The sequence below is a fragment of the Rhineura floridana genome, chromosome 11 (assembly GCF_030035675.1).
Source record: "Rhineura floridana isolate rRhiFlo1 chromosome 11, rRhiFlo1.hap2, whole genome shotgun sequence".
Classification (NCBI taxonomy): domain Eukaryota; kingdom Metazoa; phylum Chordata; class Lepidosauria; order Squamata; family Rhineuridae; genus Rhineura; species Rhineura floridana.
This window is the reverse complement of record NC_084490.1, coordinates 22,721,516-22,734,812: the sequence shown is the minus strand read 5'-3', so window position 1 is coordinate 22,734,812 and position 13,297 is coordinate 22,721,516. Positions and strand designations below refer to the sequence as shown.

Genomic DNA, 13,297 nt, shown 5'->3' with positions numbered 1-13,297 from the left:
CCTTATGACTGTAGAGAAAAAGGAGGTAAGTTTTTATTAACAGCAGGCTGTGGGTAGGACTCGCTATAGTAAGTTACTGAAACAGCCAAAGCCATTGGAACTGGTTGTTTCTGTTTCCCCTCACACACTTCTTGCCCTCTGTTCCTAATGTGCCAAATGTCCCCATTTTCCATCTTCAATTGCAGTTAGGTAATTTTAGATTCTAGACTTAATGGTCTGATCCCCCCCTCCTTTAGATGGCAACGTGTAATACCCCATTCCTTCAAAATGTGGCAAGCAGGCCCTGCTATGTTTGAGTGTCCTGCTCATTCTGCTGAGCGGGGCCTGAAATTTCTGCCCCAAAGTCCTGCCAAAATACACCACATACACCAAAAATTCTAAATTCGAACATGCACACAAAAAGACACATACTTTGGATAGTACAACCAGAATTATATATGCAAAGAAAATAATGTACATCAATTTTATTGATTGTTTTAATTTATTCCTGTTGCACCAATCAGCTTTGGCTGTAGGATGTTGTGCAGGCTTTTCCATTACAGTATTTGAGGCATTTAAAGTAGACCGTTTGATTACTTTGCCCCTGAAAATGTAGCACGTACATAGATCTTCTGAGGTCCTTCAGCAAAGTTCGGTTGATGGGGGGCAAATACCCCACCACCATCTTAGTAAAACATTTGGAATTGGCCACCCATGTGCATGCTGTGTCATCCTCCTGGATTAGAAAAGCCTTTAGGTTCTGGAAAAGATCCAGGGCTGCAGCTGTGGCAGCTGTCGGGGCGTGGAACAGCCAGGAATGTGCCGGGGCGGCACGTAGGAAGCAACTTTATGCCTGCCTGGGACACTGTGTGGGGAAGACAGCTCTGTGAGCTTCCCTGCAGCAGTGTCCCCAAGGCTGGAGAAGTGTGAGATAGTTTTGAGTTAGAACTGATGGCTTAGTAGCAAAGGGTTAACCAGAACATGTGTCACAGGAGGAGTTCTGCCCCTCTTTCCCTCTGAAGTTTAAAATTCCCTAGCCCAGAATTTTCCAGACCTAAATCCATCTTTCGCCAGCAACGACACCCTTTCCAGACTGAGGTTCTTCTGGACTGGTGAAGGAGGCATGAAGGAAAAAGCAGAACAGAACGAGAAAAGAGGAAAGGGTGAGTTATTCAACTGTTGTGTGCAAATGGTATGGGAGCAGCCAGTGAGGTGGACAGAGGCAAGGGGGAGAAAAAATGAGTGTGGAATGGACAAATGGAGAATTCACCTGATGGAGAGAAGAAAGTGGAAGAGGAGTGGGAGCGAAGCAGAGCTGTGGAGAAAGGCTGAGGGAAATTTGGAACACATGAATGAGTGTAACACAACATGTGTGCTGTGTGGAGAGGGCATTGTTGAAGAGAGCTGACACAGGCTGCTCTCTGTGCACTGGGTTCAAATCCTTCCTTGGCTGTCAACAAGCTGCTAGTTCTCAGTGTCAGTTTTTCTCATTTGCAAAAAAAAATAGGAATGGTCACAATCAGTCCCACAGCATTTTCTGTTTGGGCCTCAAATGTACTATCAGCATGAGCGTTTGTTCATGCACCCCTAATATATCATACTATGAGAAAAGAATAAACATTGTTTTGAAAGTGCAAGAGCTGTAACAGATGCTTAGGAGGATACCGTAGGTGTTTGCATATATAGGATTATAACATTATTTGGATGAAGAATTAATAGGTATTAGATGATTGTTCATTATTTAAATCATATTTTAAATTGGAGCTGGGAGAAAGAGACGCAAGCTGAGGAATTTGGTGCAACTTCGTCTGTCTCTGCTGGATTGTGCACAGTTTCTTGGGACAAATTCCAGAGCGGTAGCTGGGTGAGCCCTGCTGCAGCAAAAAACAAAAAAGAGCCTCGTGGCACTTTAAAGACCGACAGATTTATTATTGTAGCATAAGCCACAATAAAACCTGTTAAGTCTTTAAGGCAGCATGAGATTCTTTATTGTACTTATTTGGTGGGGTGTCCCACTGAGTTCTGATGCACTTACTTCTGAGTAAATGCACATAGAATGGAGGCGTGGGGGTTGGATTTTCATGATGCTGAAGAAGAAAGAGAAAATTATGTCTCTGAGGGGACCAAGAGAGCAAATAACATGCGGGACAGGAGAGAGAAGTTATTCTTTGAGGCAGCCTGTATAGTAATTAGACCCTGGAAGAAAAAAAACACAAAGAGTGTTTTGGGGGTGAATAGACAGACAGGTCAAAATAAAGGAAAAAGATTGAAAATTAATTTAGATATTAGGAGGGTGTAAGAGTGTTTGGAGATGGATAAATAGATCAGTTGGATGAGACAGAGTGTTAGCTAGAGGGAGGTGCTATGAATTGGTGAGTGTGGCAGGCACGGATGGAGAACTAGTAAGCAAGGGAATGCAAGAGAGACAGCAGCAGAGGGGAGAGTGGCACAGCTAAGTCCTCCCTGGCTCTCGCCCCAATTTTTCTCTCCTCTCCCGACTCCCCTCCACCATCCCTCTCGCTGCTGAGCTGCCTGCCACCATCTGTTGCTTTGGAAGGGAGAGAGTGGACGGGGAGATACAAGATGGGGGCCCCTCCCCAGGGTAAGTTTATTCCCTTTATTCCCAATAGGAAGCAGAATTCCCCCCCCCAGGGCATTTGCAGAGGAAAAATAAACGGGGGAGGGGGACAGTAAAAATTAAATTGGGGATGTCATAGAGTGAGTAGAAACTGAAGGAAAGGCAGTGAGTGTTGTGGAGATGTTCCATGCAGGGGAGGGGGCAAGAGAAGTGGGGGGGGGTAGGTGCATACCACAGATGGGGATACATGGAGGGACTCGCCTACTTCACATGTCATTGGAATTAGCAACCCAGGCATTGTTCCCACTTATGTCAAAAGCAGGCCTGTTTTGTAGGGGAGAACCATTTTGAGGGGGCTGTCGACATTGTCTGAGGGGGTAGGTAGACGGATTGGGTATCTACAGTTGTGGACTAGATGGGTGGCTGCAAAACTGTGGGGTTTTGTGGAGCTGCAGCATTTGTTGAATTGTTTTTATTGAGTTTTTATATCCAGCCCGCCCTCCAGGGAGCTCAGGTATATGGTTCTCTCCTCTTCCCATTTTGCCCTCACAACATCCCTGTGAGGTAGGCTAGGCTGAGAGAGAGTGAAGCATGGTAGTTTGGTAGGAATGTATACTATCTGTGGGGAGGTGCTTTTGTTTATTAAGGGTGCTGGGAATGGTAACTTCTGTGAGGGATAAACTACAGCTCCCAGGATTCTAAGAGTGTGTGTGCTTTAAATGTGCTTTAAGTGTGTGGTATGTGCACACACAGTAGCGGAGGTACAAAGCAATGCTGGAATTATAGGGGTAGTTGGGCAGAGAAGGCATGGTCACTTTGCGTTTGTTATGCATCCTGTAGCTTCTGTATTTAGAAGGCAGCAGGGAGTAGATCTGGCTAAATTTGGGTGGAATCAGAGGATTAAACTTATGGATTTCAGTAAGCCCCAGCCCACTTTCCCTCACATAATGTGAAGGTTGACATTTGGAGAGAGAGAGATTTGAAAGCAACAAACAGAACTTCACCCAAACTTACTCTGGATCCCTACAAGGATTCCGTTAATTACCTAAAACTATATGCACGTAATTGTGATTAACAAAACATTCCATCCTCAAAGCTCTATAACTGCCACCTTGGTAACAGCATTTGTATGTTAGCAGCTGATGAAGGCGGAAGCAGAAATGTTTTGGTAGAACAATAAAAAACTCTGTTTTGTTAATTACAGTTACCTCTCTCTGTGTGTGTGTGTGTGTGTGTGTTTATGTATATGTATATATATAATTCTCCAGCATTTTAGTGCGAATTTCTCCTAATAAACACATTTTTGTAGGTAGCTTTGATTAATGTAAACATTTTGCAAGCAATTTCTCATCATATAATGCCTTTCTTAGGTTATTTTCACTTGTATATTAATTTTTATGCACACTTTCCCCTAACGTATACATTTTTGTAAACATAGGTTGGTAAAGTGCATTGCAAAATCCCAATGAGTGTGATGGCCGCATTTTGATTCTCTGTTGTTTCTGAAAGTGCACATTTGATAGATTCGTCTTGAAATGTGAACTGGATTGAATTTCTTGCCCATTCCTAATATATATATGGTCTACATAATGTGTGGGGGATCCAGTTTGTGGAGGAGATCCTGGTATTCTGGCCCTCTGGAGGCAGAGGGTGCGATGGGAGACAATCTCTCGGGCTCTTAAGGACCATGCAAGGTACAGAATGGAACTAAAATGGACTCTGGAACTCTTTTGCACAAATGTGTCATTTTGGGGATGGCTATAAAATTATTATGGTGTTTGGAGAAATTCTGATGTGTGGGATACTAGTTATCATTTAATTAATCTGTGCAGTTTGGGTTCAGGGGGACCATACAACTAGGGAAGTTGGCTGTTTTAATAGGGGGCAGTTGCTGCACAGAGGTTTTGAGATGTAGCAGGTGTTTAGAAAGGAGCTCTTAGGAACATTGTTAAATTGGGGGGCACAGTTGAAAGTTAGCTATGACTCAGGCCCATCAAAACCAAAGGAACAAGTTAGGTATGGCTAACTTTAATTGGACTGGATCAGGTGCACTAAGTTCCATGGACTAGTCCCTACTGGGATGCCGGGCACCACTAATTTGGTGATTTGGGTGTTCAGAAGAATCTGAAGAAACTTGGGTGGACCCTAACCAATTTGGGAAAGCTGAGCCATACTGTATGGCAGCTCTTACAAACACCCCACCCCATACTGTGGGAAGGAAGGAGACAGCCACAGTTTGGCCATTTTTTCCATCTTTCTTTCCCATTCTTTTCTTTCTTGGATGGAAAGAAGCACAGTGCAGGGAAGCCAGCTTCGGAAAGGCAGAAGGGAGCCTGTTTCCTTACAACATAGCCCAACTAGCCATCCTCCTCAGCCCCAATTCCCCCAGCTCCAGCTGGGCCTGCCTCCTCTGTATTTTTCCAGCTTTTTCAGCATGTGGAAAAACCAGCTGGAGCCAAAATGAAATTAAATCACAGAGCTGGATCCAATACTGAGAGGGGAAGAGAAGTTTAATGAGGTAGAGGCCATGGGGAAGGGAGAATGGAGGAAGTGTATTCCTGCCCCCCAGCTCAATAAGGGGGCCGGAGTAGGAATACATTTAGCAAGACAAAACTCTGAAGATAAAGGATTATTCTGAGCTGTTGTGTTTAAACTGAGGAACATCCAGTGTGTTTAGAGATGGAATTATGCCATTTCCACCCACTCCCATTGCAGGATTCCTATGCCTTAAACAGCTGCCTGGCAGGTAACAGTTCAACAGATGCAGACTTTCTTGGTGAGGAAATGCATGGATGGGAAAGACTGCACTTGTTGATAACTCTGAAAGGATTTCTCCAAAATGAACCTGCAAGATCTCTCCAAAATGGGTGAATTAATGGGCAATTAAATGACACATTCAGTTCAATGTCAGTAAATATAAAGTGATGCACAAGGAGGGGAGACGATGGAATCTAACTTCACATACACATTGATGAGGTCAAAGCTGGCAGTGATGGACAAGAAAAGGTATCTTAGGATTGTGGTGAATAACTCAGTGAAAAAAATGTTGGGTGCTTCCAGACTGTGGCTACTTGGGGTAGGATTCAATCACAGAACGGTAAATTCAGGTTGTGCAATTAAAATCGATTTGGAGGTCTTGCACAACAAAAAGACTGGACTTTTTGCAATACCGAAAGTGACAGCCAATGCATTGAAACCTGTGGGATAACATTTGCTTGGCGCAATCTCCCTGCAAACCAATCAGGACGAATGCTCAATAAACAGGTCTTCTGGAAGCGACCCTGAAGCAATGTATGGCAGCTGTGAAAAAGGCAAAGTCCACACTGGGGATTCTTTAAAAAGGGATTGAAAATTGCCTATGTTGTAACGTCTTTATACATATCTATGCTGCACAGCCATGCTTGGAATACTGGGTGCTTCCAGACGACATATTCAGCCTGGTTTATTTGTGAGGAGGCTTGATGACGTTGCATCAAAGCAAGTGTTACCCCACATTTTTCAGTGCATTCTCCCATCACTTTTAATATCGTAAAAAATCCAGTATTTGGGGAGAAAGTGGGTTTGTTGTGCAAGACTTCTCAATTAATGTTAATTACACAACCTGAATTTGCCAGTATGTGATTGAATCCCACCTGAAAATAGTGACAGTCTGGAAGCACCCACTGTGTACAGTTCTGATTGATGCACCTCCAAAAGGATATTGTACAGCTGGAAAAGCTGCAGACAAACGGCAACCAAAATGATTGGGAAAGCTGGAGCAACTCCCCTGTGAGGAAGGGCTGCAACAGTTTAGAAAACAGGCAAGCAAAGGGGGACATGATAGATGTTGTAAAGTTGTAAAATTATGTATGAGGCAGAGAAAGTGGATAAAGAGATATTTTTCTTCTGCTCTCATAATTCTAGAACCCAGGATTATCCAATGAAGAATGGTGGGAGATTCTGAACAGACAAATGGAAGTGTTTCTTCACATGCAGTGCGTAGTTAAACTACAGAATTTGTTACCGCAAGATCTGGTGATGGCCACCATTGGCTTTAAAAGGGGAATAGACAAATGTATGGAGGAGAAGGCTATCAATGGCTATTATAACTAATCATGATGGCTATATGCTACCTCCAGGGCCAGAAGCACTTTGCCTCTGAATGAATACCAATTGCTGGAGAACACCAGCAGGAGAGGGCTGTTGAATCTCATGTGCTGCTTGTGGACTTCTAACTGAGGCACCTGTTTAATACTGTGGGATGAGGAAGGGCCATAGCTCAGTGGCAGAACATCTGCTTTGCATGCAGAAGGTCCCAGGTTCAATTCATTTGATGGCTGAAGGGGACTGTTCCTGGCAACCCGAAGATCACTGATGAAATAATGTTTTTCACTGTCTTTTTAGAATTTTTAAACTGTTTTTAGTATGCTTTTCTTTTTCTTGTGAAATTGTTTTGTTTATGTTTGCCACTCTGGGCTCTTTTGGAAGGAAGGATGGGATATAAATTCAATAAATCATCAACATTATCGTTCTTGGTATCTCCAGGTAGAGCTGGGAGATACTGCCTGCTTGAAACTCTGGACAGCTGCTGTCGGTCAGTGTGGGCAGTACTGAGCTAGATACACCAATGGTTTGGCTCTGTATAAGGCAGCTTTTATGTTCCTATGCTGGCCTAGTTGGCTTTTGGTCCAACCCGACAGGGCACGGGATTGGGAAGCAGGACATAGGAGTTTGAGCAGCACATTGTGGGGGGGGGGACATATTATAGCCGCACTCACCTTTTGCATTCCTTGCACTCACACAAAAAAAGAAAAGCCATGCCAGGGCCAAAAGAGGGAGACTCTCCTGCACTCAAACCAAGCTCCACAGAGCAATTCTTAACCACTCAGCCACAGCAGCATCCAGGGCTGGGGCACATCATGGGGGCATTTGTCTTCACCAGCCTCAGCATCCAGTCATAGATGCCAGGAGCACAGGGGCTGCAGAAGGAGCCTTAACCAGGTAGACCGGCTTACATTTTACCTGCACCGGGTCCCAGGTTCAAAACCTAGGTATAATCACACATTAGGAAAGCCATCTCTCTTGCGCACACACACACACACAGACACAAACAAAATAGCCTGGCTTCTGACTAAGCCAACCAGCTCTTTTGGCTCATCCATTCTCCCAGCACAGACCCACTGGGTTGCATCTGAGTGGGACTCATCATCTCTTCCACATCATGGAGCCTCCCTTGTTGCCAGTTGACTGCCTCGTAGACCCTGGCTAGAGCACTCATATCGCTTGGGCACCCTGAGAGGCCTGCCCCGCACTGGCGAGGGAACCTGAGTGACCCAAGAGTGGAGGGCTGTAATTCCACCCAGCTCCCTGCCCATCCACTCAGTCCCACCCAGAGGCCTGCTGATGTTCCAAGGTGAAGTATCTGTTTGGGTTCTAGGTGGAGAAGGGTTAGCAAGGGGCTCAAGTTCACCTGTGTGTTTTAGATACAGGCTGTTTCTGCAAAGTGCTACCCTGTGTTTTGGTTCAAAGGGCCTTTTCTCGCTGTTTCCCATTGTCAGCACTTCACTCTTGTGAGCTCTAAGTGTGCAGTACATGATGCTAGAGAAATAAAACCACATGCCACACACCCTGTAACCTGTGTGGCTGTCTCCCTGAGCTGTGACTGAGTGCTGATTTGTACACATCATAAGCCAAGGGTGAGGAACCTCTGGCCCAGGCCTCCCCATTTGGCCCACAAGGTTGTTTCCTCCCAACCACACCCACCAGCCCCCAACACCTGACGTCATGTGTGGAGCAGGGAGAGATGCTGGGCCAATCCCTGAAAAATGCAGGATTGAATTCCCTGTATATCAGCGGATGCACAGGCAGTTCAATCCTGCTTGGTTGCTATTTCCCCCCACCCCTGCAGGACAATCCACCTGCCAATCATTGGATGTGACATCTGGTGATTGACAGGTCAGTGGGACCACCCACCTGTCAAAGTTGGCTGATGCCCTAGTGATGGAATCCTCACATTTTGTTTTTATGTGCCACCCCCTGGTGGTCATTAATGATCCGATTCCTTTTTCCTCACATATATTTTCATTTTTCTGATCTCCATTTTTTTTTGGTTATGCAGAGATTTAACAATATTATAAGTGCTATTTATTCATGAGTCTCCACTGGTATTGATCTTTATTCTGAACTTTGTTATGATTGCCTGTTTAAATTCCTTTTCCAATGCACTGCAGACAGATTAAGGCAGATAATCAAGTCATCATCTTCCCCCCTGCTGCTTTCCATCTGTCAGTTACAATCAACACCTCATTGCTATCAGTGAAAAGGAATGTAAATTTGAAGAGTTCAGATAGAAAGTAGATCTATATAAGTATCACTCACACTATTGATGATTTCAAAGCGAATTTAAAAAATGAATCAGAAAAAGAAGAAGAACGAATCAGAAACCAGGTGTGGACAGCTGGTACTTCAACATTCTCTCCGCAAAGATAGAAAATATCAGAAATAATAATTAATCTGATGGCAATTCTGATTACTGCAGAAATGAAGCCCATCACTTAGGGATAAAAAATCTGGCGAGCAAGGCCAAAAAGGTTCTCTACCCTTGCCATAAGCTATGCTCTGTCAAGGCAACATGGGCAGAGTGGTTGTTGTGAAGGGGGCAGCTATTTGTTTATTTTTGAAGTCAATTCGAGGGGAATCATTTGTGTAGGGTCCAGGGCTGGAGTAAAGTTGTCCTGTCATCAGTGGCATGACCATGGTCTGGAAGAGTAGGATATATTTTAGCCATTCCAGGGGCACGTCTTTGCCAGCAAAATACCTGCATCGGCAGAGTATTCTGCCGGCATATCTGAAGTGTTCTGCATGTCCTGTGTTCTGCCAGCACAGCAGGGCTTCTTCAAGCCCTTCAACATGCAGAACATGAATGTAGGGTTGTATCCATAGACTTTTTAACACTCTCAGACGTTCATTTGTGAAGTTAAAAAACGTTTTGAACATTTTTGATTCAGAATCTTAAAATTGGCAAGATTTTGAATGAGAGTAAAATTGTGGGGTTTTTTTTGTTTTTTATTTATTATTTGGTTTATATCCTGTCCTTCCTCCCAGCAGGAGCCCAGAGATTCCCTTTGAAATAAAAGATTTTACATCTGCCAAATATATTTATTTATTTTGCAATATTTCTATACCATCCTTCATCAAATCTGGTTCGAAATGGAGTGTTTACAAAATTAAGATAACAGGAAATGATTTGCCTCTTTGGGTGGCAAATTTGTGGCATTCCCTAAGCAGCTTTCTCAGTATTTTTGTAAGAGTATAGAACAGCTTTCCCAAACCTGGTGCCCTCCAGATGTTTTGGACTGCAACTCTCATCAGCCTCAACCTGGCTAAAGCTGATGGGAACTGTAGTCCAGAATATTTGGAGGGTACCAGGTTTGGGAAGGCTGGTATAGAGGTACACTGCACAGCAGGAGGATAGAAACATAGATTTTTAAAAAGGATTTAAATTTTTTTAAATGTAAATACTAAGCTTTTCTTAAATAATAACTAGGTTAATATTAAATAATCTGGATATAAGTGTGTTAAGAAACAATCTGATCATTTTTGAGATATGAATATTTAAAGTCTGCCTAGAAAATGCAGGTATTTCATTTTCTTCTGATGAAAATATAATGTTCTAATTTGCCCAGTATCTGTTCAAACCTTGCTTTGACCTACATCAGCATGGACTTTTCATTTTTTCTTTCTACTGTGATTTTGAGAGGGTGCAGCTGAGCCAAGGCAAAGTAAAGCAGAAAAGAGTGATCCTGGAAACAAAAGAAGACAACTGTCCAGTTTGCAGGTTCCTGTATTCTCATACTTGGCTGCTGTCCTATACCTGCCTGGGAGTAAGTCTGTTGGGACTTACTTCTGAGTAAACATCTACAGGACTGTGGTGTTTAACCTAACCAACCGTCATGGGTGCTGATCCACTATAATGGACCATATAACAAAGACACTATATGGGAATATTTTAAACATTCCCTCTCTAGGAAAAAGGAACCATGCAAAATGTAGCAAGTACAACAAAATATATGCAAAACTTGGTTGTAAGAATGAAACACTGTAAATTGGGAGGGTGGGGGTGGAGACACCATCTCATGGGCTGCATACAGCCCACGGTGCCTTTGGAGTTGGCCCCCAGCCTCCTCTCCTTGCAGCAATTAGGTTTATTCGACAAACTCTGCTCAGCTGAATGGGGCCTTTCCCACCCTCCCCTAGCATAATTGCTGCTTAGGGGAGGGAGAGAAGAGAAAGAGAGATGGATGTGGTAGAGCGAGGTCACATCCACACCATACATTTAAAGTACAGGGCTTCCCCCAAAGAACCTTAACGAACTGTAATTTACCTCCCACAGAGCTACCATTCCCAGCATCCTTAACAAACTACAGTTCCCAGGATTCTTTGGGGGAAGTCGTGCTTTAAATGTATATTGTGGTGGGATCACTGCCAGACCAACTCTGGCCCCACTCACTTTTAACTTTGACCCTTCCCACCCCTGGTATGCGGCCCCTGGACATTTTCTCAGGGGAATAGGGCCCTTGACATAAAAATGTTTTCCCACCTATGATACACTGAAAGTGCTGATTTGGTGTCAGTTTAGTAGCCCTCATCCAGGCAGCGGTCCAGGGCTTGCACGGCCTTTCCTGATCCAGCTGTTACAGAGAAATAGAGCTGGGTATTGTCAGCGTACTGCTGACACCTTGCCCCAAATCTCCTGATGACCGCTCCCAAGGGCTTCATTTAGATGTTAGACAGCATGGGGGACAAGATGGTACCCTGCGGCACCCCACAGCACAACTGCCAGGGGGCCAAAAGACAATCACCCAAAGCTAATCTCTGAAAATGATCCTAGAGATAGGATCGGAACAACTGTACAACAGTCCCTCTGATATCCATCTCTCCAAGTCGGCGCAGAAGGATACCATGGTCAATGATATCAAAAGCCGCTGACAGATCAAGCAAGAATAACAGGGTCGCACTACCCCTGTCCTCCCGATCAGGGACATCCATCAAGGCGACCAAGGCCAATTTAGTCCCATAACCAGGTCTGAACCCAGACTGGAATTGGTCAAGATAATCTGTGTCATCCAAGAGTTCTTGCAATTGCTACACCACAACCCTCTCAATTGATTTCAGTCCTCTGATCTGTTCCCTAGAAAATTTCACCAGCCCTAAGTTTTATAAAGTTTTGCAACCCTGACTGTAAGCCTCAAGGTTAAAGCCAATTTTTGCCATTTAAGGGCGGGTGAGATCACTTTCGAATATTTAGGGGGCTGCAGTTCTCTACACGTAGCACCTCATGGAGTTGAAGACATCCTGGATTTGTTCCACTGAGGCCTGCCTAGAAATCTGTGCCTCGAACTCTGCGGTGGCCGGGCTGCCTTTCTCTGCAATGTGGTATTTATTCCCTGCCTGCAGTCCCAGCTAACTGCAAACACATGTCCATTTCCCTCCTGCTCCCCCCTTCCGCCATCTGCAGCTTCCCCATCCCACATACCCCTCCTCCTTTGAAATGGCTTTTCCACTCCTGCTAAAGACAAACGTGCCATCAGCGGCTCCCTCCTTTTTTTCTTTTTTCAAGGGATGCAATCCAAAATCCCTTGGCAGGCAGTTTGGGAGCCAGGGCTGATGGTGGGACAGCACAGCAGCCAGCCAAGCATAGCCGCACATTAAAAAACACCAACACCAACAGTGTCACTCAGGAACTACAGGGAAATGGGGACTTGTAAGAGCAAGGTTAGCTGCTGTTCCTCTTCAGCTAGCATTTCGCTTCACCTTTTGCAAAGTCAGGCCACATCCACACCAGACATTTAAAACAGTGTCATACCACTTTTAACTGTCGAGGCTTCCCCAAAGAATCCTGGGAACTGTATTTTGTTAAGGTTGCTGAGAATTGTGAGGAGATCCCCGGAGGCCCCTGCCAATCAGAGCAGGCAATACTGAGCTGAGAGGCTGCAGTGGTGTAACTTCATGCAGAGACTTAGCAGCTTTCTATGTTAATAAGGCTGCCACTTGTCCACAGCATCTGACACTCAGAGGTACACTGCCTCTGAACATGAAGGTTCCATTTAGTTATAATGGCCAATACTCTCTGATTTTTCTATTCCCTGTGCCTTTTTCTGATCCTTTTTTTTTTAATGCCGTCTATCAGGAGGGTGGGAAAACCTTTGGACTTTCTTGAGCTGTTTGTAGACAGTGACAGTGTGTTCACCATTACGGAGGTTGTTAATTCACTACTTTGTTAAATATACTATTTGACATGTGCTAATTCAGCAACTCAACAGGGCTAGGAAACGTGGAAGCTGGAGATATTCTGCTATCCATATACACATATATTAGAGGTGCTAATATAATTCTCGCAAATGAGTGGTGCTGAAATGGAGCTACATGACTGCAAATTTATTTTTGAAATTGTGGCATTGTATATGGTTTTCATTGCTTAATGAAAACAAGTCTGGTTTTGAGAAAACCCAAACTGCCATGCTTATTTAAGTCAGGGCTGTAGCCAGCCTTTCTCGCTAGGTGGGGCTGCCACATTTCCTGGAGGGGCTTCAAATACATGAATGGAAAATCAATCAGTAATTTCCTAAGCAACATGAACTTCCAAAGTCCTCTTGCCAAGCCCTGTAGGTATTTTAATGTCCATGAATTGTTAGCATCAGCTACGCTGGAAAAAAAGAGAGTAATTTTTCTAAAGCCGTTACCAGTGAGCACCGTACTTAA

General features: G+C 44.2%; 1 protein-coding gene across 4 annotated transcripts in view; it reads left to right on the top strand.

Moving 5' to 3' along the window:
• The first annotated feature begins 816 nt into the window (after positions 1 to 816).
• LOC133366236 (protein kinase C and casein kinase substrate in neurons protein 3-like) overlaps positions 817 to 13,297 on the top strand; it is a 39,001-nt gene continuing 26,520 nt past the window's right edge. The window contains exons 1-2 of one of the 4 annotated variants that reach the window (XM_061589102.1): positions 818 to 1,142; positions 6,461 to 6,531. Coding sequence is in view for 3 of the 4 variants with exons in the window: in XM_061589104.1 (XP_061445088.1) it covers positions 1,103 to 1,142 (40 nt within the window). In the remaining variant the exon portion in view is untranslated. Of the gene's footprint in view, positions 1,143 to 2,495; positions 2,582 to 6,460; positions 6,532 to 13,297 lie in introns of those variants that run through there. The other 3 variants (XM_061589104.1, XM_061589100.1, XM_061589101.1) reach the window with 3 other exon arrangements.